At 36.8% G+C, this 27,159-nt stretch overlaps 2 protein-coding genes across 3 annotated transcripts; one reads left to right on the top strand and one right to left on the bottom strand.

Annotated features, from left to right (window-relative positions):
- The first annotated feature begins 472 nt into the window (after positions 1–472).
- On the top strand, positions 473–13,049 carry LOC131147649 (serine/threonine-protein kinase BSK5-like). The gene is made up of 10 exons (XM_058097161.1): positions 473–789; positions 932–1,152; positions 1,238–1,373; positions 1,750–1,883; positions 2,007–2,112; positions 2,662–2,747; positions 4,841–5,029; positions 5,554–5,718; positions 12,015–12,128; positions 12,479–13,049. The coding sequence occupies exons 1-10, from the start codon at positions 708–710 to the stop codon at positions 12,719–12,721; spliced, it is 1,476 nt and encodes a 491-aa protein (XP_057953144.1). The 5' UTR covers positions 473–707; the 3' UTR covers positions 12,722–13,049.
- A 1,464-nt stretch (positions 13,050–14,513) lies between these two features.
- LOC131147648 (mitochondrial import inner membrane translocase subunit TIM10) lies at positions 14,514–24,054 on the bottom strand. 2 transcript variants are annotated; one of them, XM_058097160.1, is made up of 6 exons: positions 23,747–24,054; positions 17,514–17,567; positions 16,920–16,972; positions 15,887–15,925; positions 15,599–15,668; positions 14,514–14,830 (listed from the first exon to the last, which is right to left on the bottom strand). In XM_058097160.1, the coding sequence occupies exons 2-6, from the start codon at positions 17,559–17,561 to the stop codon at positions 14,780–14,782; spliced, it is 261 nt and encodes an 86-aa protein (XP_057953143.1). In that variant the 5' UTR covers positions 17,562–17,567; positions 23,747–24,054; the 3' UTR covers positions 14,514–14,779. The 2 variants fall into 2 exon arrangements, with proteins under 2 accessions (XP_057953143.1, XP_057953142.1); XM_058097159.1 differs by lacking the exon at positions 14,514–14,830 and having other exon boundaries at positions 15,286–15,925; positions 23,747–24,029.
- Positions 24,055–27,159: the final 3,105 nt, after the last annotated feature.

The raw sequence follows: 27,159 nt of genomic DNA, 5'->3' as shown, positions 1-27,159 counted from the left end.
CTACAAGATTCTTTGAATAAAATAAAAAATAAATTAAATAACTTACAATGAAAGACTATCTAAATCAAACATGACTAATTTATTGTTAGCACTTTTATATATAAAAAAATAAATAGTGATAAAAAATTTTATATGCGCCAAATTAAATATAGTTATTAACTTTTAGAAATTAAATAATTAATTAATATGGTTGAAGACTTAGAGGGAATGCACTTTATCACTCCTATATTATCACATCTCATTCACGTAATTTCATTTCATTTTCCTTCTTGGCTTTGACCCACCCGAATGTGATTATTTGAATGAGACCCGCCACGAGCGTGGCACGTACCCGTTTCCGGTACAATTTGACGGTGTGCAGCACGAGCGAGGGAGGAGGGTGGGTTTGGCGTGGGCTCTGAAAGAAAAACCCAAAGCAGAAACGAGGGAATGATGAGGTGGTGCGTGAGAGAGAGAAAAGTAATAGAAAGCTGGAAAACAGAAATTGCAGGGAGAGATGACAGAGAGAGAGGGGGAAGAGAGAGAGAGAGAAACCTTGGATCCAAAAAGCGCTTTTTCTTTTTCTTTTTCTTTCTTCTCACTCTTTCTCTCTCGACAAACAAACAATGCCGCTCTAATGGAAGCCCTCCGAGCCTTCTTCTAGTTGCAGAGCAGAGAGAAGGCTCTGAGAGAGAGGAGGGGAAGAGAGGACGTTGAATCTGCAGGCAATGGGACTTCGCTGCTCCAAAATTTCGCTCTGCTTTTGGCCTTCTCATTTGAAATCGAACATTCGCGAGTCGTCCTATTTAGGTTTCTTCTTTGTTTTTTTTTTTTTTTAATGCAGTTTGGATTTTTACGATTGTGAGATCTCCGACGTCTTTGCGATTGTGAATTCTGCTGAAGCGGTTGGCGTTTTTGTTTTTTGTTTTTGTTTTTTTTTTTCTTGGGACAGAGAACGGCGGGAAGGACGATGAGTACTTACCGAGTTTCAGGGAATACAGCTTGAGCCAGCTCAGAGCTGCCACGTCCAGGTTTGCCGCCGACAACATTGTGTCGGAGCACGGCGAGAAAGCTCCCAATGTCGTATATAGGGGGAAGCTTGAAGACGAGGGCCGTTGGATTGCCGTTAAGCGTTTCAACAAGTCTGCTTGGCCCGATGCTCGCCAATTCACAGTCTGTGTTTTCACTTTTTATTGCAATTTGAGGTGATTAATCGTTAATGCGCCCGTTGTGCTAATCGTTTGTAGTGTTATTGTAGGAGGAAGCAAGATTGGTAGGGCAGCTTCGGAGCGAGCGTTTGGCTAATTTGATTGGGTGTTGCTGTGAGGACGATGAGAGATTGCTAGTTGCGGAGTTCATGCCGAATGAAACGCTTTCGAAGCACCTTTTTCACTGTAAATCAATGCTTTCTCTTTTTATGATACATTTGAAAGGAAAAATAAAAAATAAAAAAACCTACTTCGAACAAATTGCATTGCAGCATATTGTGCACAATGCAAATGGGTTTTGTAAATGACATTTTATAATGCATTCGTTGCACTTGTACTGGGGGATTCGTTATGCGCGGCAAGGACATAGACTTGAAAGTTACTCAAGTAAAATTGGAACTTAAGATTTCAGTTTCAGAGCTTAAACTGTATTAAGACAGGCCATAGAAAAAGAAAGGGAATCACATTCTTACACCTTGTCATTTGGTATTCTTTTAGTTGGCATATTGCATGTGGAAATTTTACTTCAGCTGTAACTCTTTTTCTGGTTGTATTGGTTTAGGGGAGGCCCAGCCCATGAAATGGGCAATGAGACTGAGAGTGGCTTTGTATTTGGCAAAAGCCTTGGAGTACTGCTGCAGTAAAGGGCGGGCTTTGTACCATGACCTCAATGCTTATAGGGTTTTGTTCGATGAGGTACTTGGGCTCCTTACTACTGCCATTCTTGTTGCCCCATTTAGATGGTCAGCTTGTTCTCCCCTTTTCATTTCCCTTTTATTGGGCGCTCTTAAGTCCTTACTGTGAGTTCGCATTTGACAGGAAGGTGATCCCAGGCTCTCCTGCTTTGGCCTTATGAAGAATAGCAGAGATGGCAAGAGCTATAGTACAAACTTGGCTTTCACCCCTCCAGAATACTTAAGGACAGGTATAGATGCTGCTAACTGAAACAGAATCTGGTTAATAATACATTGATGCTTGGGTCATCTTCACCTGCAAATAGCATACAGCACCATTTGGTTCTAGGCTTCTTGTGGCTAGCTCCAAAACATGATTCTAGTTACAGAGTCGGATAGACTTCAACATCATGGCGAAGAATCAGAAGATTATGGGAAAGTAAAATGCTGGCTTATTTAAGAGATCTGGCCTAGTAACATTTTAAGTTCTGGTATCCCATATGAACAGTAATGCCATGACATGATACTTATCTTGCTGAATTGGAGAGAATAGGGTCTTATGGGCTTCATAGGTGTTTATGCTATTATTCAGTTCCTATCATGGTCATATATTTTTTTAGTGGCAAAAAATTACTTGATTTCTCCTCTATTTGTATCTGCTTTCAAATTTTTCTTCTTGGGCTTGGGAATTTCCATATGCACGAAGCTGCATATTCCAAGAGTTGGAGAATGATTCTATGCACATTTCACTTCTATTTATGATTGTTCAAATGAGCTGATGCTGCGTTTTAATTTGACAGGTAGAGTGACACCAGAAAGTGTAGTATATAGCTTTGGCACACTGCTGCTTGATCTTCTCAGTGGCAAACATATCCCCCCAAGCCATGTAATATTTCCTTTCCTTCTACTAAGCTTGATGTTGACATTCTTACTTAGATTATATAGTTTGCCCCTATTTTCTAGAAAGTTATTATTGTGAAGAGTTATCAATTTTTTTTCAAAGGGATGCAATAATGATGCTTTAATTGGTTTGATATAAGCTAAGATTTTGAGCTAGATAGGCACAATGGTTTATGAAGAGTTTTGAGCTAGATAGGCAGATGTTACTGTTGATGTTGTGGAGTAGTTGAGTGGAGCAAGTGAAGTGTGGAGAAACCCATAATGGGTGGATGGTGAAGATTAGAAGCCATGACAGAGTAGATCTCTGGAAGACCATTAGAAGTAGTTGGGTTTAGTTGGTAGTGTGTTTGTGGTAGGGGGAGAGAATGCTGTATATTTATGGCATTATGTGTGGTGTGAGAGATTCCTCTAAGACAGCAATTTCAGAACTTTTCAGGTTGCAGCAAACAGAGAGGGGCTAATTGGTGATTATCTTCAGAGAGAAGGCAATCAGATCATTTGAAAGTTGGAATATGAGATTTAGCTGTGATTTCAGAGATCCTGATGTGGAACATGACTTGAACCTTCTGAATTCACTCCAGATTATAGGGTAAGGGCTGGAGGAGAAGACAAGGCAGCATGGATTCACTCCAGGTCTGGCATGTCTACCATAAAGTCTTATTACACTATACTTGAAGGAGATAAAATGCAGTAAATTTCCCACGAAATGCCACTAGAGAAACAAGACTCCCCCCAATGTAGCTTTCTTTACTTGGAGGTAACATGGGGAGAATACTGACAATAGACAATTTACGGACAGGGGTATCAACACACGGAATGTGTGTGAGGGGGAAGACACGACAGCAGTCCATCTTCTTCAATGTAAGCGGCCAGGCGGGTGAAGGCCCTTTGGGGTTTGATTTGTGCAGGCTTGGGAGTTAAACAGGTCATAGCAGAGGAAATTGGAAGGAAAACTAGATGCCTAATGGGTTTGGTGAAGTGGCAAAGCAGAAACAGGGCCTAGGGGCTCTGGGATTCACACCCACTGGCACAGTTCTCTAGGTGGTTTGGATTTGGAATGAGAGAAATGCAAGAGCCTTTGAAGGAAATGAAAGTTATTGGGATAGACTACAAAGCAATTGATTTTCAATTCTATATTTTTAGCTAAAAGTAGCTTTTTGTAGCAATTTTTATTTTTATAGAATTTGTTGAGAACATGAATTCTTGCTATCTGTTAATTGGTTTATTTTGTACATTGGTGATTCCCCCTGAGTCTGTATATTAATATATTTCATCTGATTAAAAAGAAAAATTATAGCTGGTTCCAGAATTTTCTGAACTACATTTTTAGAGGTAATAAAAGAATGACAAAATAGGATCAATTGTTAGTTGCAGTATTTAAGTTCTTTCAATGCTGAGTGAATTATCACTGAAGGTAGATAGATACAAGCAGGAAGTTATGGATCTTTACATCTTAGTAGGTCATGAGGTATGTTTTTAATCACTGTATCTACTTTGTACAATAAATCACTGCCATATGTTTGCCCCGACATTTTTTTTTTCTCATCGATTCATTTGTAAGGCACATGGAGGCATTGATACCTGCTTTTTTTGTGCAATCTTCTTTCCAAATTCCAACCTCTTGCGGATATTTCTCTAGATGGTGCAAAATGGCTGGAAAGAAAAAAATCGTATAGTGGACCTCACCTAGTAGGACTTGATGCTTTACTGCCATTCTTCTTGTTGGTGTTGTTTGATCTACCCTACCCCCTCCTTTTTGGCTTGCAGTTACATTTCCCTTGAGCAGTTCTAGTTTTGCTATGTTTGTGTTAAAAAAAAAAAAAAATTATAAATAACTATAGCCACATAAAATTTTCCATTTCTTGCTACTTTGACTACTGTTGTTTGTGCAAAGTGCTCATATCTGAATTAAATGTCTAAAAAATTGCATCCATGTGAATATCACTCATTCTCAGCATTTGCTGCCAAATAATTAGCTTAGATGCTTTTGACTTGAATCTTTAATATGATTGTAACTGCTTTAATGTTTGTAATTTACAAAAAATTGAGGTTAAATGTATCTCCTCTCCCTTTTTGTAGGCACTTGACTTAATTCATGGCAAGAATTTTCTTATGCTGATGGACTCTTGTTTGGAGGGGCATTTCTCAAATGATGAAGGAACTGAATTAGTGCGGTTAGCTTCACGTTGTTTACAGTATGAACCTCGTGACAGGCCACATGCAAGGTCCCTTGTGACTGCTCTTACTTCCCTTCAGAAAGAAACTGAGGTACACATTGTTTCTTTTATATGCTTGCTCATAACCTGTGGGTAAAGTAATGAAATTTTCTGTTTCTGGCTTGGTCCTCCCACCCCACCTTCCTTCCACCACCAAAAAGAAAACAAAAAGAAAAAAAATCTGTGCCATTATTTCTATTATATTTGAAGTGAAAGAAATGGTTTTCTTAAAAATTCTTTATCAAAGTCTACCTGTCATTAGAGAACTCATGAGAGGGATTTTCCTTATTTTCTTTATTCAGGGTGTATGGTTACCTAATTATCAGTGAATCTGTCAGCATTTAAAAGTTGTAATATTTAAATAATTATAGCTAATTTATCAAAATTCAAGACTAGACAATCAATTATCCGGGAAAAAAAGTTTTCTTGAACTGTATTTTAATTAGCATTATATGCTCAAATGAGTACACAGCTAAGTGTTTGCCTAATTACTCAACCTTGTTAAATGGTTTGTTTGTCCAGATGAGTAGACTGCTTTAGAAGATATTGTGGAATCTTATTCGTGGTATTTGGCAGGTTCCATCGCATGTTTTAATGGGCATTCCATATGGAACTGCTTCTGAAATGGGGACATTGTCATTAACACCTCTAGGTCAAGCTTGCTCCAGAGTGGATCTTACTGCCATTCATGAAATATTGGATAAAGTTGGATATAGGGGTGATGAGGGCGTCGCTAATGAGGTTAGTGATTGTTGAAGCTAAATTTGATTACTGTTTGCTACTTTTTTTCTAGGTTGGTGTTCACAACATCATTATCGTTATTGCATTTTCCAATAAAAGGTCATTTGTCATGTTTTATTTTAGTCTGACAACCCACAACCACAACAATGAGTGAAATGCCAAGCCTTTTGTCTATTAAAACAGGAAACATGCACGCAAATACCTCCTTGTGAAATTGTTCTCACAGCCTGTTGGCATCTCTCTTCCTTAGGGGGGTCATGGATGCAGTATGCAGCTTGTGGGTTGGGGTTCAGGAATGGGCTCAAAGGGTTATCATCTTTAGCATTGTTTTTAGTATGCATGTTTCCATCATGACTTTGAGATAATTTTTCAGTTCATGATTTCATGTGCATCTATTATTCACTCAATGGCAATTTTTTTTTAATGTTTCCATTTTTTTAATTTGACAGGTTGTGTGAAAGAAGACTAGACCATTAAACCTTGATCATGTTGTCAATTCATGAATCAAAACAAATTGAAAAGCTGGGACATGATTTTATTGTGTAGAAATCCAGTAAAAAGATTTGTTTGATCATAATCTCTTTGCACACATAAAGAAATGTGTTGTCAATTAATCATTCTATATTGCCTCTGGAAGCATTATGAGCATGATATGTTAATTATGATGTTCTATTGAAACTGTTGGGTTATTTCCTTCCATGTGGAGAAAAGCCCAAGTGGGCTTTATTAAAAGCCTAAAGCCTAGCCCTTTAGTGTGATAACGTAAAGGAAGTTAAAAAAAGAGAAGGGAGAAGGGAGGAGCCGTCACTTCTCAAAAGAAAGAGAGAAAAATGTGATTTTTCTCATGTTGTCCAGATTTCATCAAGACTCCGATCCCGCTTCGTTGTGGTCCGATCGAGCTGAAATTTGGAGGAGATGTTCACGACTCAAGGAGTTACAATCTGAATGGTGGAGATCGGATTTTGAGTTCGGGAGTTGGGATTTTTGCCTGTGAACAGTAACTGCGATTTTGGTATATTCTCTCCAATTCTCTTTGTATTTGCCAAGATTGTTGATATCTTGATGAGATATATTTGTAACCTCTAATTGCGATTAGAGAAGACTTGCTGTACTCATTATTTGGTTGATTGTGGAGGTTTCAACTAGAGTACGTCTCATGGTTTTTCTTCCTCACACTGGGGAAGTTTTCCACATAAAAAATTGCTTGTGTTCTTGTGGCTTTGTGTGATTGATTATTTTTTCCTATTATTTTTAGTACGTATAAAAGTAGAGATACACTATATTTGTTGCATATAGGGAGAAAAATTATTCCACTGTAATTGTTTGTTGTTATCTCTCCCAACAAAGTGGTATCAAAGCCAAGTTGACAGATTGTCAGGTTGACAGTTTGAGTTATGGAAGCAAATACTAGTAGAACGATTAATCTCAATGGTTCAATTTATCACATATAGAAAGGAAAAATGGAGGATCTTCTTTATGTGAAAGATTATTACCTACTGGTGTTTAGTGCTGAAAAACTAGAAAAAAATTTGATGTGGAATGAACTTTGTTACATCGACAGATGTGTGGGTATATCAAGCAGTGGGTAGATGATAATGTTTTGAACTATATTAGTGGAAAGACAAATGCACATTTTCTATGGAGTAAGCTTGAACAGTTATATGTTAGAAAGACTGGAAATAATAAGTTATTTCTAATTAAACAAATGATGGCTTTGAGGTACCAGGACAAGACTCCTTTATTTGATCACCTGAATACATTCCAAGGAATTATTAATTAGTTGGCTGGAATGAATATTAAGTTTGATGATGAGATACAAGGGTTATGGTTGCTTGGTTCATTACCGAACTCGTGGGAGATGCTCAGAACTTCATTGTCTAACTCCGCTCCAGAAGGTGTAATCACAATGGATTTGGCCAAGAGCTGTTTGCTAAATAAAGAGATGAGAAGAAAAACATAGGGATCCTCTTCACAGTCAGAAGTCTTGGTTACAGAAAAGAGGGGGAGAAGTAAGAGCAGAGGTCCGAAGAACAGAGATAGCAACAGAAGCAAGTCCAACAAGTTTGCAAATGTTGAGTGTCATCATTGCGGGAAAAAGGGACACATCAAGAAATATTGCACGCAATTGAAGAAAGAAAACAAGAATGAGAAAGGGAAGGGAACGAAGAATGGAGATGACAAAGATGGTGAAGATAGAGCTGCTACCACCACTCCTGCAGACTTCCTCATTGTTTACGATGATGAGATGATAAATGTTGCATACCATGAGACCAATTGGGTGATTGATAGTGGTGTCTCCATTCTTGCTACATCTCGAAAGGATCTCTTTACATCTTATAGATCCGGTGACTCTGGAACTGTAAAGATGGGCAATGATGGTTTGGTTAAAGTCGTTGGAATTGGGGATGTGTATCTGAAGACAAATAATGACACGAGTTTAGTTCTTAGAGATGTCAAATATATTCCTGACATTCGTTTGAATTTGATTTCTGCAGGTAAACTTGATGACGAAGAGTACTGCAATACTTTCAGTGATGGCTAGTGGAAGCTCACTACGGGTGCTATGGTTGTGGCTCGAGACATGAAGCACTCTGCATTGTACGTTCTGCAAGCAAAGATCTCCAACGACATTGTTAATGCGATGGAGGATAATGGTACAATAGAGTTGTGGCACAAGAGACTGTCTCACATAAGTGAGAAATGATTAGCTCTACTAGGGAAGAAAAGTCTACTATGTGGACTGAAAAGTACACTTTTGAAAAGGTGTACTTGTTGTTTGTCAAGGAAGCAGAGTAGAGTTTCCTTCAAGAATTCCCTTCATTTGAGAATGTCAGAGATATTGGATTTGGTACATTCAGATGTGTGGCCCTATGAAGACGAGAACATTTGGTGGCTTTAGATACTTTGTGATCTTCATAGATGATCATTCAAGGAAGTTGTGGATATATACCTTGAAGTCAAAAGACCAAGTGTTGGCTGAGTTCAAGCAATTTCAAGCCCTAATTGAGAGACAGACTGGGAAGAAACTGAGGTGCATCCAGACTGATAACGGTGGAGAGTATTTGGTCAATTTAATGAGTATTGCAAACAGAAGGGTATTCGGCATCAAAAGACTCCTCCGAAAACTCCTCTGTTGAATCGTATAGCAAAAAGGACGAACGGAACACTGGTTGATAGAGTGAGAAGTTTGCTTTCACAAGCCCGGTTGCCAAAATGCTTTTGGGGGGAGGCATTGAGCACTATTGTTTATGTGTTGAATCTTACACCTTGTGTTCCTTTACAGTTTGATGTGCCAGGTCGAGTTTGGACAAGTAAGGATGTTTCCTATAATCATCTGCGTGTTTTTGGGAGCAAAATATTTATGCATATTCCAAAAGATGAAAGGTCCAAACTTGATGAAAAAATGCGACAGTGTATATTCCTTGGCTACGGTCAAGATGAGTTTGGATACAAGTTTTATGATCCAGTTGAGAAGAAAATTGTGAGAAGCAGAGATGTCGTGTTTGTAGAAGATCAGACGATTCAAGATATTGAGAAGGTAGAGAAATCTATGTGTCAGCAGGGTGACAGTTCAACTGATGTGGATCTAGTTCCTTTGAAGAATTTTCCATCTCAAGTTGAAAATGATGCTTAGGATGACCACCAGGGTAGAGGTGATGTGGATGTTCCCTTACAGGTTTAGGGAGATGTTGAACCTGATTAGCAGTTGACAGTGCTAGAGATTCCACTAAAGATTCTATCCAAGAGGTCAGTCAGAGACTGACATCCTTCCACTCGGTATTCAGCAGAATAGTATGTGTTATTAACTGACGAGGGAGAGCCCCAGTGTTTTGCAGAAGCCATGGAAGATGAACACAAGACAGAGTGGGTTGAGGCCATACAAGATGAGATGCAGTCATTGCATGATAACCACACCTTTGAGTTAGTGAAACTACCTAAAGGAAAAAGAGCTTTGGAGAACAAGTGGATTTACAAGAAGCCAAATGAGTTCTCTTCACGACCACAGTACAAAGTTAGATTGGTTGTAAAAGGGTTCGGTCAGAGAAAATGCATTGACTTTGATGAGATCTTCTCTCCAATTTTAAAGATGTCATTGATCCGTACAGTACTCGGCTTAGTAGCTAGTCTTGACTTGGGTTGAGCAGATGGATGTGAAAACTGCCTTCCTTCAGAGTGAAAGGGAAAGAGGATTATGTGTGCAAACTGAAGAAAAGCCTATATGGTTTGAAACAAGAACCGAGACAGTGGTATTAAGAAGTTTGAGTCTATTATGGGGGAGCAAGGCTACAAGAAGACAACTTTAGATCATTGTGTATTTGTTCAGAAATTCTCTGATGATTGTATTTTCTTACTGCTTTATGTGGATGACATGCTGATTGTTGGCAGGAATGCTTCAAGGATTGACCAGTTGAAGAAGCAATTGAGTAAGTCATTTTCTATGAAGGATTTGGGGCCAGTAAAGAAAATTCTTGGCATTAGAATCAGTCGTGACAAGAGTGCCAAGAAGTTATATTTGTCACAGGAGGAGTACATTGAGAAAGTGCTTCAGAGGTTCAATATGGACAAAGCTAATGTGGTTAGCTCTCCTTTTGCTACCCATTTCAGATTAAGTACAAAGGAATGTCCTTCTATAGATAAGGAAAAGGAAGACATGGAAAGAGTTCCTTACGCCTCAGCAGTAGGAAGTTTGATGTATGCAATAGTTTGCACAAGACTAGATATAGCCTATGCAGTTGGTGTAGTTAGCCGATTCTTGTCAAATTCGTGAAGAGAGCACTGGAATGCAGTGAAGTGGATCATGAGGTATCTTCAAGGCACTTCCAGTTTGAGACTTGGTTTGGGAAACGGACAACCATTGTTAGTTGGCTACATAGATGTAGATATGGCTGGGGATGTGGACACTCGTAAGTCTACTTCAGGCTATTTGATAACTTTTGCAAGTGGGGCTATAGCTTGGCAATCGAGACTTCAGAAGTAATTTGCTCTTTCTACGAGGGAGAGTTCATTGCAATAACGAAAGCGACTAAAGAGTTGCTATGGGCAAAGAAGTTCTTGAGAGAACTTGGTTTCAAGCAACAGACGTATATGTTGTTTTGTGATAGACAGAGTGTTATTTATCTTGCTAAGAATTCTAGTTTTCATGCAAGATCGAAGCACATTGATGTACGATACTATTGAATCGGAGATGCGTTGAACGATAAGTTACTGGAACTTGAAAAGGTTCACACTAATGATAATGGTTCTGATATGTTGACAAAGATACTACCAAGGGAAAAGCTTGAAGTTTGTTGTTCGATCGCCGAGATGACGATTCCCTCCACATAATTGGAAAAGGGGAGATTTGTTGGATTATTTTCTTCCATGTGGAGGAAAGCCTAAAACCCAGCCCTTTAGTGTAATAACCTAAAGGAAGTTATAAAAAGAGAGGGGAGAAGGGAGGAGCCGTCACTTCTTAAAAGAAAGAGAGAAAAAACGTGATTTTTCTCATACTACCTAAATTTCATCAAGACTCCGATCCTGCTTCGTCTGTGGTCCAATCAAGTTGAAATGTGGAGGAGAGGTTCACAACTCAAGGAGTTACAATTTGAATGGTGGAGATCGGATTTTGAGATCGGGAGTTGGGATTTTTTCCTGTGCCAGTAACCGCAATTTTGGTATATGAGAACCAGTTCTCTTTGTATTTGCCAATATTGTTGATATCTTGATGAAATATATTTGTAATCTTTAATTATGATTAGAGAAGACTTGGTGTACCTATTATTTAGTTGATAGTGTAGGTTTCAACTGTACTAGGTCCCGTGGTTTTTCTTCCTTACACTGGGGAAGTTTTCCGTGTAAAAAATTGCTTATGTTCTTGTAACTTGGTGTGATTGATTATTTTTTTTATTAATTTCAGTACGTATAAAAGTAGAGATATACTATATTTGCTTGTATATAGGGAAAAAAATTATTCCGCTGTGGTTATTTATTGATATCTCTCCCAACAGAAACATACCATTTTTTATTCATTTTCAAACTAGTAACTTGTCAGTTGTCACCAGAGGCACTTTCATTAGGGTATGAAGTTTCTGTAGTTTTTTCTGTTTGGGCTGTCCATCAACTAGCGATTCTCCTAGCAGCCCCTCCTGCGAAAATGAATAGCTTGATTATTTGCAGGGTGGATGTCCGCATGATATAATACTCTTATTGCACATGCATCAGTGTCAATAGATTGCTTTTATTGAATTGGATTTCTGTTGGACGGTCTGGTTGATTGCCAAGTTAAACTGATTTTTATTTTCTTTTGGGCCCTAAAGCTTTCTTTTCAGTTGTGGACAAGTCAAATACAGGAGGCCCTGAATGCTAGGAAGCATGGAGATTCTGCTTTTCGTGCGAGGGACTTTACCACTGCAATTGATTGTTACACAAGTGTAAGTAATTCACTAGGAACTGCAGCATTTTATAATTATGCACTTTTTTTGCAGCCAGACAAATTCAAAGTAAAATATATTCTCATCTTTTTTCTTTTTTTTGGAAGGGGAGAGGGGTAGGGGTTGGGGGGCAGTGGGATCAATGTCCCTTTTGTGGCATTTGAAAACAAACTACTTGAATTGTATCCACAGTCAATTCGGAACAAAATTGTTGACCTCAGGACTATTCGGGGGTAGAAATACCACATACTAGATGCCTGAAATAATTTCGCTTCAGTCACAAATCATAAGAAAGTGGATGTACTTGGTCTCTCCTGAAGGTTTAAGGCTCTCCTTGCCTTGTCTTGCAGTTCATCAACAGCGGGGCTATGGTATCACCAACCGTGTTTGCAAGGCGCTGCTTGTGTCATTTAATGAATGGGATGGCCCAAGAAGCTCTTGGGGATGCCATGCAAGCTCAAGTAGCATCTCCAGACTGGCCAACTCCCTACTATCTTCAAGCAGCTGCCCTCTCCGGCCTTGGGATGGACAGTGATGCCCAGGAAACGCTCAAGGATGGCACAACACTGGAGGCCAAAAAGAACAGAAAGTGAAAGTGTATAGGTCTTTCCTTCATCCTTTTTTATTTAAATACCTGTATCTATCTCCTTCAAATTTTCGTTAGCTCGGAATTGCACAACACGGTAGGATTGACTCTGGGTGTTGGTGTTGTGTATCCCTTAGATCTATAAATCCAGAGAGGCTCTCATTTCACGTTACCTGGTTTTGTGCCCCCCCATCCTGCATATTTTATGTAACAACAATGAGAGGTTTTGTGTTTGGCATTGAATTGAAGGACTCCTAAGTTGGGCAACAATAGCCATGTAGATAATTTCTGGGCTTCTTTATAATGAAATGGCTCATAGTTTTGTAGGCTTTAAAGGATTGATAGGGCATTCAATTACATATTTTCATTTGGTTTCATTTTCATCCTACTCTTTCGAGTCTGTTCAATTAAGAGTGTTTTTTTAATATAAGGAAAATGAGAAAAAAAAAAACTTATTTTTTCTTTTCTATTAAATGCTATAAAAAATTAAATATTGACGAGTAAAATTAAAATTTTGTTCACAAATGAAATATATATATATATATATATATATTTTGATAATTAAATATGAAACTATTGACTCTTCGAAATTCTCCTTTTCTTTTTCAAATATTTTTCAAATTCCAAAGTAAACTGTATGTACACAAGTTTCTCATGTGGGCTACTTACTGTGTAGTGGCCTTTTTTTCTTTCCGACTGTTTCATTCAAATTTCTATTTCGTTTCCTTTTCACCCTACCCTGTTGCAAATTGAATGCACGCAAGTTTCTCATGTGGACTGCTTAATTGTATGGTGGCCCCCATTTTGTTCTTTTCCTAGTTCCGACTCTATAGAAAGGGCTAGGGGGAACAATATTTCTCAATGGTTGAGATTAATTGTCGGGTTGGGTTGCGACCAGTCAAGACTGTTTTTCGCCTCTAAACACACTCACGATACATTGTATTATTGAAATAAATTCAATTTGGAAATACCATGTTTCACATGTCCTTGACCAATCTCATCAAAATATACATACATGCACTGGGCTCCATATTGACGTGTTAGCATAAGCTTATCCTCGCAATTATGCCCCTCTTCAAATAGGAGAACCTATGTTATATTAAAGGGATATCTATATAATTGCATTAGTTCTGCAATAACAATGAAACTGGGAAAAAAACACATACAACAAAAAACACTTCTTTCTTTCTATTAATATTAATATGTACACTGCGTTGAAGGATGAATTTGAATGAAAATTTTTAATAAACTTTTCACCAGCAATTATTCTAACTCATGCATCCGTACCCAAATCCAACATCTAAATTTCAATAATGCTTCAACCAAATCGCTCGGGCTTCTCTAACTGCATGACACTTAAGTCAAGGCTGGATTTCAAACCATTGGGCTGTCAAAGTCAAAACACATCCCATCCTATTCTAGTCTTTTACTTCTAATCAAGAAGTGGCAAATTACCATTTTAAAAAGATAGGATAAAATTAAACCATAACCACACACACCTCAACATCAGGTTGGGGGGGGGGGGGGGGATTTTTTTTTTTTTCTAAAATCTAAGAGTTTTGGGAGCTCTCCAAGGCTATCTTCAGAAGAAATAGCGATCAATTCTAGTTCAGTTACAGCATTCATTTTGATTCAAGGTATAGGGTGTCTGCAGCAACAAATATTGCATTTATCCAAGAAAAATTTCAAGTAGGACCAGTGCTCATGGATGTGCTGTATAGTATGTAAAGGCTCTTCACTTTTCTTGCTTCACAGCAAGGCCAAGGAACAAAAGAAATATGTAAAACTACTAGACTCTCTTAGGATGCAAAAGTATCACAAAAATAATAATAATAATAATTCTCCAAGAACATGGGCGTCTAGATTCCAAAATTTTTGAGAGCAGCAACAAAGAGAATCTGCTTGTACCTTAAAAAACAAATAGGCATGGCTTAAAATAGGTCGCCAACAAGAAGACTGGACCGCACAATGAATCATGCCACTTCTCTCCTGCCATCCGCCAGCTTATGCAATCAATGTAGAATACGAAATATTCTGAACAAACTTTGAACAGAAGCTACCCAATTCACATTGGAGGCCGATTGGAACCAAGCAGCTGCCCAATTAGATTAGTAACCTGAAGAATAGAAATATGTCAATATAGCCAAAAGCTCCATTGGGCCTGAGCATGTGGCTGATGATGCAAAAGATTCTTGACTTCTTGGTTATATTGTACACAAGATGGACACAATCAAATCTGTACTAATAGCTACCATGGAAAGCATCTTATCAAAGGCAGTGGTTCCGACTACCTTAAATATCCAAAAGCAAACAATTTTGAAAAGCTAAAAACAAGGAACTGACCAACAAGAAAACAGCATGAAAGTAAAACTATCAATGTAACATCTTATATTGATCAATAATGCAGAGACATGACTAATCTTGCAGAACTTCTACATAAAAATAGTGAAAAACGAGAGAGAGAGAGAGAGAGAGAGAGAGAGAGAGAGAGAGAGAGAGAGAGAGAGAGAGAGATTGAATTGTTTAAAGCTAATCCAAATCTCAATAAAAACCTAAAAACAAGAAGAATAATCAACTTGGAAGTTTCAACCATTCATTTTTTATAAAAGATATATTTTTTAGAAGTTCTCATATTGCATTCAAACTGAATTTCTTCCAGAATTTCAAAACTACAAACCTTGAAAGAAGACTAACAAAATAATGAGAAAGAAAAGGCTTGGATAAGAGAAACGGGAACAACATGAGCGTTGTCTGAAAAGAAAAAATCTCTGGATAACAAAGAAGAAAATATGATCCACTGTTTAGTGGTGACAACTAAGACTGACCAAATTATAATTAACAAAGTTCTACTGCATCAGAACAACCTCAATATCCAACTGCTTACCTGCCAATATTTTGAAACACAGCGATCAATGCAACTATTTTCACCCATATTTAGCTCAGACTCCTTGTACCTGGAACAGAAAAGTTCTATTTCACTACCATCCTGATAAAACAGCTTCCCATGCATCAGATATAGTAATAGATTCTAAAAATCTGCTTGTGTACGAAAAGAGAGCCATCTTGAAAAGAAATCAACAAGAATCTTAGAATGTGCTGGACAAATCTATGTCTGCCAGAAAACTTATTATCAAGACCACTCAAGGAAATAATAGAACAAAGATTTTCATACCTTTTCTCAATGCACTTGTTGAAACAAGTGTTAGTGAGCCTGGATAAAAAAATAAAAATAAAATAGGACAGCATTAGGAATCAATATTAAAGATGGGATATTAGATTGAAGACAGAACCCATCAGAATAGTAACAGCTAAAAATGAAAGCAGAAGTATTACAAATAAGAAGCTCACATTGATTTAATATCTTATTGCAGCTCTTATGCATTTGTTACTAAAATGAAACAAAAACTGCAAATAAGATCTTAAATTATTGCAATGTTCTGTGCTTCTCTGATGAAAAAATACAAGCAAGCGTATAGAATATTCTGAATTTTACAGTCACAAAACAGAGAGCACAAAGGAATGCCCCCAAAAAAGAAGTTGGTATATCCAAAACAAAGTAAGCCCAAAATTTAACTTGAGATTTAAGGTAAATAATCACATGGACATCTAATTAGATTAACACTCCATACCTGTGAAACAAGGACTACAAAAGATGGTTCTCAACTTGGATAATGTTTACCAAACTAGGGGAAAGGGATCCTAATAATAATTCACATTTTCATAGCCTAATAACTTCTATAATGTTTTTCAAAGCAAAGACAGAAAGAAAGAAATAAACAAGTTTCTGTAGTTTATAAGTACTACCTTTTAATATTTACTGATAAACAGTGAAGATGTGTAAAATAAATTTAGATATTCACCAAAACAGCTACACCCACTTGTTAGAAAACAATTAGGCTCCCTGCTGGTATAATTTGTTTTACAACAGCAATAATAATAATAAATTGCATAAAGATAAGGGATGGTCTTTTTTTTCTTTTTCTTTTTCTTTTTCTTTTTTTTTTTCTTTTTTTTTTTTAAACCCCTCCATCCCCCAACCCAACAAAAAAAGAAGAAGAAAAGAGTTGGGCTCCTTCAATGATTTGGTGAATCACGGAACTTTGTATGACATAACAATCATATAACAAATATTATCCTAGTAAATTGCAGAACTGCAGAGGGAAATAGAGAGAGTGCACAATAATTAAGCATTCCATAAAACCTACTTGTTAAACAACTCTACCCTGTACTCCATCTCCTTCTCTGCCATACCAAATATCTGCAACAATTGTTAAAATAGTTTACCAATCAGTTCTCAAACAAATGAAACTTAGAAACAGAATGTTTCAATTAAGAAACATTAGCAGTAAAAAATACCGAATTGCACTATAACCCAGCAGCCAACACAAAAGATCAGCTCTGAAGACAAATAAATGCAACTTTAAATAGCAGAGATCATCTGTCACCAGATTGGAATTGCATCATGCATCCAGAAACCACCACCAGTTCCTGCTGGGCAATCATGCGCCACCAATTGATTGAATAATTGTCCGCCTTCCCATCATTAACAAATAATGGTCTTCAGAAGACACATCAAAATTTAACCACAACGCCACCAACCCCCCCTCCGGAAAAAAAAAAAAAAACCTTCTCACCCACACCCTGACACCCACACATGCCATTGCGCTGGATGCTGCGAACTCCAGATAAAAAGGTGTAATGAAATCCCAGATTTAACTCATACAAATTCCAATCCACTATTTGGTTCTTCTTTACAACCCCCATATACCATCTGATGCTAAAAAACAGAAGAAACAAACCTGTTCTTTGTCCATAGCGGTTGGGGCATTATTGTTGCTGGCAGCCATCAGATCCTATGACACAAGAATGCGTAGAAAAAACGTAAATATTCATGCATACAAAGTAGTACCAAAAATCTAGTCTCCCGTTTGGATGCCAATTCAAAAGTTGACTTAAACAGCTAAACTTAACACAAAATTACAATGCTCAAATATACTCTTAACAAATATTTTTTACAAAAATGAATAAATTGGAAGGTGCGAGGGTTCTAGTTATCTTACTCTGCAATGAATATGACTGAAAAAAATATATATAAATGGAGGTTTGACCTGGACAATACTACTAGGTTGGAATAACATCATTCAAAGAAGCAAACATTTATTCAAGAATCGTGACTAAGAAAAATAGTTCAGTGAACACAAGTATCTTGAGCTTGACCAAGCTCAACGCAGTTGACACACTGTTTGTGACCAAATTGGTCAAGTAAGTAGTCCCGCAAAGGCCATTTAATGCCATTCCAACTTCATTCCAAATTACGATTGAGAACAAACATCAGAGGGAAGCACAACACCTTTTTCAAATAGCAGATAATAAGGGTAAAATGAATAATATATTTTTCAAATAGGTTTGAGTGCAATTTAAATCAAGATCATTTTTTCTTTGTTTCATTCACATTTTCACTATTTTTGACTTCGAATATTACATCGTAATTTTAATTTATTTGCCAATAAACTACTGATTTATTCATGCTTTTCTCTCCTAAGTTTCACTACTACTGATTGCATCTATTTATTTTTCCTATATTGTCTTCACAAGCTTCTTTTTCATTCATTTATTTTAAAAATTATTTTCTTCTCATGTCATATGCTGTAAGAAAGTAGTTAGATCAATTTTGATGTCGCACTCTCATTTAATTGGTGTAGATCCAGTTTAATATATGGTGTTTGGATTTGTTGTACATCATAAGGGTCATTCCATATCCATGCTATCAAATTCTTGTTATCCCTCCTCCCTAATGATTAAATTATAAATTGCTTTATCAGTTGTAGATGCACTCCCCTGATTGCTAAAGCAACACCACCCAAGAGATCAATTTTTAGATTTCAGTAACTTTCCCATACTGTAAGTCTCAAAAGCCCAACAAATGCATACAAAGGTGATGCAGGACAGCATCAAGGATATGCAGCCATGAGAGATGGAAGGGAAGAAAGGAAGAGGTAGAGGGAAGAGAGGAGAGAGGAGATACAAGTGTGAATCACATGTTAACTTCTCAATTCAAATTCATCTCTTACATTGCTTTCACACACTTAATAAGAAATCCATTAACACATGAAATTACACATATACCCCCCTAAAACTTAATGAGATTCCAAACATACCCCCAAAATACACAAATATTACAAACAAGCCCAAATACACATAATCCTGTACTAAATAAAATAAACACATAATAAACTATTAATTAAACCCAGCGATCCTTGTTCCAATTCTTTTGAATTATTCTCCAACAAGGATCTAACCATGGTCTTGCTTCTTGTCCTACATCAAATCTCTCTGAGTTAAAAAAAAAAAAATTAGGCTCCGAATTTTGAAATGTTGGAGGTTCAAAAGTATGACTCTTTGAAAGCTGGCTTGGGTGATGCAAGAAACCACATTCTGTTGGCAGCATTATAAACTTGAATTGAGAAATATTAATGAATGCGTTGGGAATGACAAACTCAACAATAGAGTGCATGAGAGACTTCGGATGTCTTCAAACACATGCATTTCCTTGCGGGTAGCATCTTCAAGTTGAGTAACCCTAGCAGATTCTTTATCTTGGTTAGTTGGTAAAGCAGGCTTCAAAATGATCTTACCATTATAGTGGGAGACATGAGTTCTCAAATCCTTGAGTCACCCCCAAATCATCCAACCAAGGAGAACCAAGGAGTATATAGCCAATATTCATGGGTAATCACACAAAACATTATCAAAATAGTCACCCATCTGGATACGAACTGAACATCTTTCACAAAAAGTATAGTAGAGCTATCAATGCAAGACATCTTATAAGGCTCTGGGCGGAACCTAGGAGCTTTCTTTTTCAAAATAGGGTCAATTTCTTGTAGAGGGGTAAGGGTTGTTCACTTACTCACTCACTATGCCCTTCCCCCCCGTAGACTCCAAAAGCATAGGGGGTAAGTTCTGGATGAAGTTGCATTCAAGTGACCCCATTTATGAAAACCAAATTCATAGACATCTTCCATCAATGATGAATTTGCATACATTTTCTCCACACTTAAGGAAGGTACGGAATGACTTGATAATATGTCCAAACTCCAAAGCATGACAAAAGGCATTCATTTTTCCAGTAAGCCATTCACCCAAAGCCCTTATATCAAATAAAATTAATAAATAAAAGTCCTTAATTATATAGATTAAAATATAAAAATTAAAATAAATTTTAACTAAAACGACAAGAACAAATTCATCACTTCACTCTTTACCTTTTTTATTTTTAGCCTTTTCCCGTCGATGTGTTCCCACGAAAACAAAAGAAAATAAAAACACTGTTGCTGCTGAAACAACAAAATCCATAGCAGAGGCCACTTGGTAGCCCTAGCCGGCAGCATCTCCTTGTCCCCGTGAGTTGGAAAAACACCCAACACTCATACCCGAGCAGGAGCATTCGCGAGCAAACACAGGTGCATCTCTCTCTCTCTCTCTCTCTCTCTCTCTCTCTCTCAACTTTCTTCTATAAGCTAGTTGTGCTACTAACTTAGTGATTACCATTGATTAGTTTCAGGCATTTGCTTTAGTTCTTACAAATTTTCATGATGAAATTGTCAATGGTTTCTAGTCACGCACTAGATAAATTTCAATATGGATGCTTACGTCTATGTTGTCACAGCTTTGATAGTGGATTATATGGAGAAAACATTTTTCCCCCTAGGCAAGTAAAACAAATTTGTTTAATGGAGATATGAGCTCTTGAAATCATGCCCAGATGATCACGAGCTACTCTTGCCAATTTTGAAATCACGAAATCATGGTCGGAGAAAACAATTGCTATTGCCAAAGAAGACGCTGAAGAAGATGATTGCTACTTGAGAAGGTGATCATGAGTTGCTCGAACATCCTCAATATTTTATTTTGGGTTACAGCGATGGCTAGTCTGTGTTGGTTGGTTTGGTTATAGGGGACCCTTGTCTAGCTATCTAGCCTAGCTATTGAACCAAAAGCAACATTAATTGATAATATAAATACAAAATTATTTTATTTCATTAAAAGAATGACTAAATAAAACCCTAAAAATCTAATCACCAGTCTCCTTCTCCTTGAGATCACTAGTCTCGCACTAGTGAATCTCCCCTCCGCCTCTCGCAATATCTCTCGTCTCTCTGATTTATGAAAATATTTTAGGAGTTTCTCTCTATGTTGTGGAGTTTACTTGGTCCTCATAATCATCTTGCTGTAGTTCGATTGTCTGCCATATTCCACTATTCCTTGACCAAACAGGTGTATGTGTTGCATGTTTTTGTGTAAATGTCTAAGTAATTGATTCATATTCCTTATTTCCCATTTTGAGGTGGTTGACCCTTGTACTCAGTTATGCTACTAGTTATACTATCAGCCATGGTATCAATTAGAACTATATCAGTGTTGATATATTCTAAAAGTATGTTGTTAATGGATTATTTTTTTCCTAATTTCTTTATAATCAGTTGAGCTCAGCTATCTACATGAATATTGTGATCTCCTTCCATCTCAAAGTTTCAAAACAATTTGGGTTCCTTTATGTGGGTGTCTGTTATGTGTTTGTGTAAATGTAATCATAGCCTCAAAGTATAGTAAAACTATTAGTCCAACAAACGTAATAGTCTTCTAAAGTCTGGTCACGATATTTGGTGCTTTTTGGCTTTTGACAAGAAGACGTAAACCTCCCTTGATATTTGGCTAAAGGAGAAGTTAGGGAGGCGGTATAAATGTCCCAAAAGTCAAATGGCAAGGGAGCTCTCTAAGATTTTGGTGTTGGAGTGGGGGGGGGGGGGGGGGGCGCGTTATGGGATTTTGAAGAACAATGTGCATGCTATGTTAGTAGTGAGGGTAATTTATTTCTTCTTAGGTCAGTTCCCACATTACTATTGTTGCAATTGGAGGTTGTGGTTGAAAAACCTACAATTTGGAGTTTTTGCCATTTTTTTAAAATTTACTAGCTTTTGGCAACCAACAACCACAAAAATTAGACCATTGCTAGGTACTTGGCAAAAAAAGGCACAATTTAGTATTTGCAAACCACCAAGGAAAAAAATACAAATGCTTGAACTACCTTTCCACAACCTCTAAAATCTTTCCAAAATGCTAAACCCATAGTAGTAAAAAGTGTGCCTAAGGCGTGCCTAGGCGCAAAGTGCTGTGGGACGATGAGGCTAGCATCTCATCATGGTTGAGGCGAGGCGACCTTCAAGAGGCGCACGTTGGCGCAGTGAAGCGCACTGAGGCCCTAGATGCAGTGTGTCATGCCTAAGATATTTGACCTTTTACCTTCATTTTTTTTAAAAAAAAAGAAAAACCTTTCAAGAAAGAAAACACCTTTGACTTGAACCAAACTCTAGAGCCAAAGGTTTCGAACCAGCTCTAGCCCTAACCAGAGGCTTCATCTTTGACTCGAACCAACAAGTTCAGGCTTCACCTTCAAGCCTTCGCCAGCAAGAGAGTCATTGCAAGATCCCTTCGTCTTTGAGGTTAGAGCCTTCGAACCAACACGACCTTCATCTTTGAGCCTTCAAGCCTTCAACAGAGCCTTCCACCAAGTGAGAGGCTTCAAGCCATCAAGTCGTCAATCTTCTTCTTCTTCTTCTTCTTCGTGTTCCTCAGGGCTCACTGGCTCAGTATTTTGTTGCTGCTGCCTGCTGGTAGGCTGCGTGCTCTTGGCAAGTTATAAATTAACTTGCATTAAGCCACTAAGTTAATATTATATAATATGTAATTAATTATGCAGTTTAATGCAAGTTTATAATTAATATATAACATTTTTTTACTGAATTTACAGCTGTTTTGTTTGGAAATACAGTATACAAATTGTACATTTAAATTCTAATTTTACTACTTCTGTGTTTTCATATATCAATTACCTATCAAATACGCACAATTTTAATAATTGTGCACCTCACAAGGTGAGGCACACGCCTTTGCCCTGCGCCTCAGCTCCAAGTACCGTTCGTGCCTCGGTGCACCTTGTGCCTTTGACTACTATGGCTAAACCAAGCACACAGTTTTGTAAATTAATCATGTAAAAAGTGTACCCATGCGATGCATGGGATTATGAATGAAAACTAAAAATTTAAATTGCCTAAGTCGATGTAGTTCTTGAACCAAACATGTAATTAATCCATATGTGTGTCAAGATAAACATTTAATATTGTGCAGCTATGCTGTGCCAATTTGACAACATCTTCCCTATCTAGGTGCATTCCAGTATTCATTGGATCTACAAATTTTAAATTTAGATATCATCTGATTCGACATCAACTTCCATAACAAGATTCTAATGCTCCAACATGTATCACAAAGTAAAGCAACAAATATTAAGCAAAAGTATTTTAATCCAATTTAATGAAAGGTCAAATCAAAGAAATTTTCCAATTGTGAGTTAACATGACATGTAAAATTGAGAAATTTTCCCCTTATCCTCGCTTATCTCTCTACTATACCTCGTTATTATTCGTCTATTTTTAGAATCTTGGTTGCGATAGCAAGGAAAATTGATAAAGCAACAAGAGATTTCCTTTGGTCAAGGAGAGGGGAAAAAAGAGAGATCATTTGGTCAGTGGACTATCATGCTATATGGGACTGAAACAATAAACTGAAATGAGGCCAAAAAGAATTTTAATAATCTAGGAACATAATTGGTCCATGAGACTGCATGTTCACAACACAATGGATTGAGAATGTTCAAGGAAAATAGTGCGTTTGATATTTTAATTACCATCGACATTGTCAAAATCTTCTAACTAATATAGCAGATCTAGCCTGAGTACAGGGACAGCCAAAATCCTTACTAGAAAAGTCCAGATTCTATGCTAGAACACAACCTACATCCTAATTAGAAAACATGAAAACGAAGTTAACTAACAGCAAATCAAAATCAAGCTTCATCAAATACAAAAGAAAAAGAAATAATGCAATATGTTTATCAAATAGACTCAACATGAACACCAAACAAAACCCTTGATAAAGGCTTTTCTAAAAGGGTCCGTGAAGAATATCATACTAGAGTTGAAGGAACAACGCTCGAGCAGACTTTGATATCTGAGTTAGGAGCTCAACTGGCCCAACAATCACAGCTCAAAACCCAAGCGAAGAATAGTGTAGCTAGGGTTTGAAGAACCCTAAACCCAACGCTCGAAGAACTCAACTCGACAACAATCACTCAGAATCCGACGAATAACCCAACCCGACCACAGTCGACGTCGCAAGCAAGGTTTGGCGAGTTAGGGTTGAGGGTGTTGGGTTGGGAGAGGATATGAGCCTATAATTTTCGAAATTGATGGCGGGTTATTGGAAAAAATGGGATTTACCAGTTTTGTGAACTAAGGGAGGAGCTTAATTCGGGGAAACCCGAATTAATCAATTTAACCGACTGAAATAAATCGGATCGATTCGGGTAAAAAAATTGGTTCGATCGATTCGGTTAAGTTTCACCGAAATCCAGTGAATTAGTTTTTAGTTCGGTGAATTGGAAATATAAATTCAGTTGGCCGATTAACCGATTTAATAATTAATTAAATTTAAAATATATGTTAAATAATTAAACTTCACCAAAATTTTGTTTTTAATAATTCGTTTAACATAATTACCTGAACAGGTAATTCAATCGGGTAAGGTTTGGTTAATACCCCTTATTCGGTCGGTTCGGTTAATGGAAATGATTATTCGAAATTTTAGGTTAATTTTGTTAATTAACCGAATTTTACTTAACCGACCATTTGTTCACCCCTACTAAGCAGGAATGGATATTACAATCTCCAACCCATGGCAAAACGAATTCACAGAGCCCCCATGGGCATAGCACGGTGGAAAGACATCAGCAAGTAAGAAGGAATATTAGAGGTTCAATTCTAGGTAGATACACTCATGAAGCCAACAATACCTGTGGATGGTGAAAGTTTACTTTGTGAGCCAGTGAGGACCGTAAATGGTGAGAGTTCGCTTTGTGAGCCAGAGGGGACCGTGGATGGTGAGAGTTTTTTGTGAGCCAGCGAGGATTGTGGATAGTAAGGAAAATGTGTCCGGGGGGTTGGGTTGGCCGAACGTCCAACTGATGCATAGAAGTCGTGTCCGCAATTTGGACTTTACCCTGATCAGCGAGACCTGGGGGTGGAGGACGCTGATCCGTAGGTTTGGTGTTGCACCAGGGGGTCCGAAAGGGTCGTTGGTGGCTGGAGTTTCTATGTAATTTAAAAAAAAAAATTGGATTCATAGACCAGTTTGAACAAGTCATAAACGGGCGTGTGTTAGAGGAATTTAGGTTTAAATTAATTAATTTTTTAATGGATAAAGAATTTATAGATTTAAATTTATTCGTTTAATAAACAGGTCACACACAGGTATCCATTAAGGATCTATTTTTAAAAATATAATTTATTTATTTTAATTTTTTCTCTATCATTTTACCAAAATTAACTTATTGTTTTTTTTAAAAAAAAAAAACAATCATTTAGTCATTTATTTTATTTATTAATTTCTAAACAAAAAAATTAAAATTTGAAAAAACAGTACATCTCTTCTTCTTTTTTTTTTTTTGAAAAAATATGATTTAAATTTTTTTAAAAAAAAACTCCAATATGAATATAATTTATCACTTGTGTCGTGTATCATTTTTTCCTCTTCAAATTTCAACAAATCTAATTATATAACTTGTAACTATAAGATATTATTTATCAAAAAGTCCAAAAGTAAAAATAAAAATTATAAAATATTATTTTTTAATGTAAACGAATGACTTGACAAATACCCAATCCAAACTTATTTAAACCGTTTATAAACGAGTTGGGTTTAGGTTGACTTGTTTATAAAAAAAGTCACCTTCTCTCAAACCCAAATTCGGTCTAAACGGGTGGATAGCAACAGGTCACCCATTGAGTATTGACTCATTTTGTCACCCCTAGCCCAAATCTTAAGAATCTATATTAGCATTTGGCCAGAATATGCCTTTCATAAGGAATAGTATTTTGCTGTAAAAATGAACCAAATATTCCATTGGGGGTAGATTAGGAATAAAATTGTTATTCATGCATACCAAATGAGTCATAAGTACAAGTTCTTAATTATACTAATTGAAAGTATAGGAATTAAAATAAGATAGTAGTATAAGGACTCACTTATGATTTCACTGCAAAAATACACAATAAAAATATGAAAGGAGTACAAATTTGGGAATTACTTAGGGAAAAAAAAAATTATGAATTGAACTAAATCTTTATTACAAGTACTTATAGAATAATTATTATAATTGGTATTTGAATGTATATTATTATCATGTGGAAAATATTATTATTTTTAACATATGATTAATATGTGATAGTATTGTTTGATGAAAAAGTAAACACTTTTTTAAAGAGATGATTTGATTGAGATGGAGACATGGTGCATTGATTGTAAATAAATTCGTTTTATCGAACCTTGTCACTGGTATAAGGATAGTGATAATGAAAGAGTCGTAAAAATTATAGGAGTTGTAAAAAGGGAAAAGAAAAGGACGAAGATGATTGGAACTATATTAGAAGAGACCAAGAGGGAAGAGAGGAATATAAATAGGAAAGTAGAAACCATAAAAGTTAGAAATAATGAGATAAAGTGGTGTAAAAATCAAAGCGATAGTTGTTTGTCTTATTACATGAATTGAATTAAATGTATTGAAGATCCATTACAACTAAAACCAAAAATATATTCATACTCTCTTCAAGTCAAAATTGGAGTTACAATTTACCTTAAATTGTGCCTAAAATGTAGCTCTCGTTACAAGTCTTAAATTCAAAACTTTTAAAACACATAGTCATAAATTGAAACTTTTTCTAAGTATTGATAGTCTAATTATTATAATTGAATCTCATGCTCAATAATTATTTGCCTCATCACTTGATAATTAGGCAATTTTCACTTGATTATTAGGCGACCTTGTTGTCTATATTAGTTGTTGGAATTGGTGTATTCCTAAGAGGGGGGTTGAATTGGGTAATTAAAACTTTCTTCCTAGGTATAACTAATCCAACAACAGTATATCACAACCTAAGGTCTGACTAGAACAAATACCAATTACCCAATAAGAATTTAACTGAGCAGATAATCAAGGCAAGTACAGTAGGCTCGGTTTATCCCAATCACTCACAATATTTAAATCATACACACATTCATAATAAATTAAATATAAGCAAACATGTGCAGGAAATTAAAGTGTAGGAATTTAATAGCAGACACAAGAAATGTTATTGGGGTTCGACTAATACTGCTTACGTCCTCGCCTCAAGCTAACAAGCAAGAGGATTCCACTATAGTTGCTCACTTGCGGGTGGAGCGACACATAATACAACACCTTACAGGATGATGCACCTAATTCTCTTAACCGGATCTAAACCAGTCTGAGACTATTCACTGGACTAGTCTCCCTCTTTCGACAACCCGTCG

This window comes from Malania oleifera, chromosome 2 (assembly GCF_029873635.1).
Source record: "Malania oleifera isolate guangnan ecotype guangnan chromosome 2, ASM2987363v1, whole genome shotgun sequence".
In the NCBI taxonomy this organism is placed as follows: domain Eukaryota; kingdom Viridiplantae; phylum Streptophyta; class Magnoliopsida; order Santalales; family Ximeniaceae; genus Malania; species Malania oleifera.
The sequence above is the reverse complement of the archived record's forward strand: the minus strand, read 5'-3'. Positions and strand labels throughout refer to the sequence as shown.

Bases quoted from the DNA above. Each gene is read 5' to 3' on its own strand.
- LOC131147649 (XM_058097161.1), top strand. From the start codon at position 708: ATGGGACTTCGCTGCTCCAAAATTTCGCTCTGCTTTTGGCCTTCTCAT. The intron at 1,374-1,749 runs GTAAATCAATGC...GTATTGGTTTAG, and splicing joins TTCGAAGCACCTTTTTCACT to GGGAGGCCCAGCCCATGAAA. The intron at 12,129-12,478 runs GTAAGTAATTCA...CTTGTCTTGCAG, and splicing joins CAATTGATTGTTACACAAGT to TTCATCAACAGCGGGGCTAT.
- LOC131147648 (XM_058097159.1), bottom strand. From the start codon at position 17,561: ATGGCTGCCAGCAACAATAATGCCCCAACCGCTATGGACAAAGAACAG. The intron at 16,973-17,513 runs GTTTGTTTCTTC...CAATTGTTGCAG, and splicing joins CCGCTATGGACAAAGAACAG to ATATTTGGTATGGCAGAGAA. The intron at 15,926-16,919 runs GTAGGTTTTATG...TTTTTTATCCAG, and splicing joins AGGGTAGAGTTGTTTAACAA to GCTCACTAACACTTGTTTCA.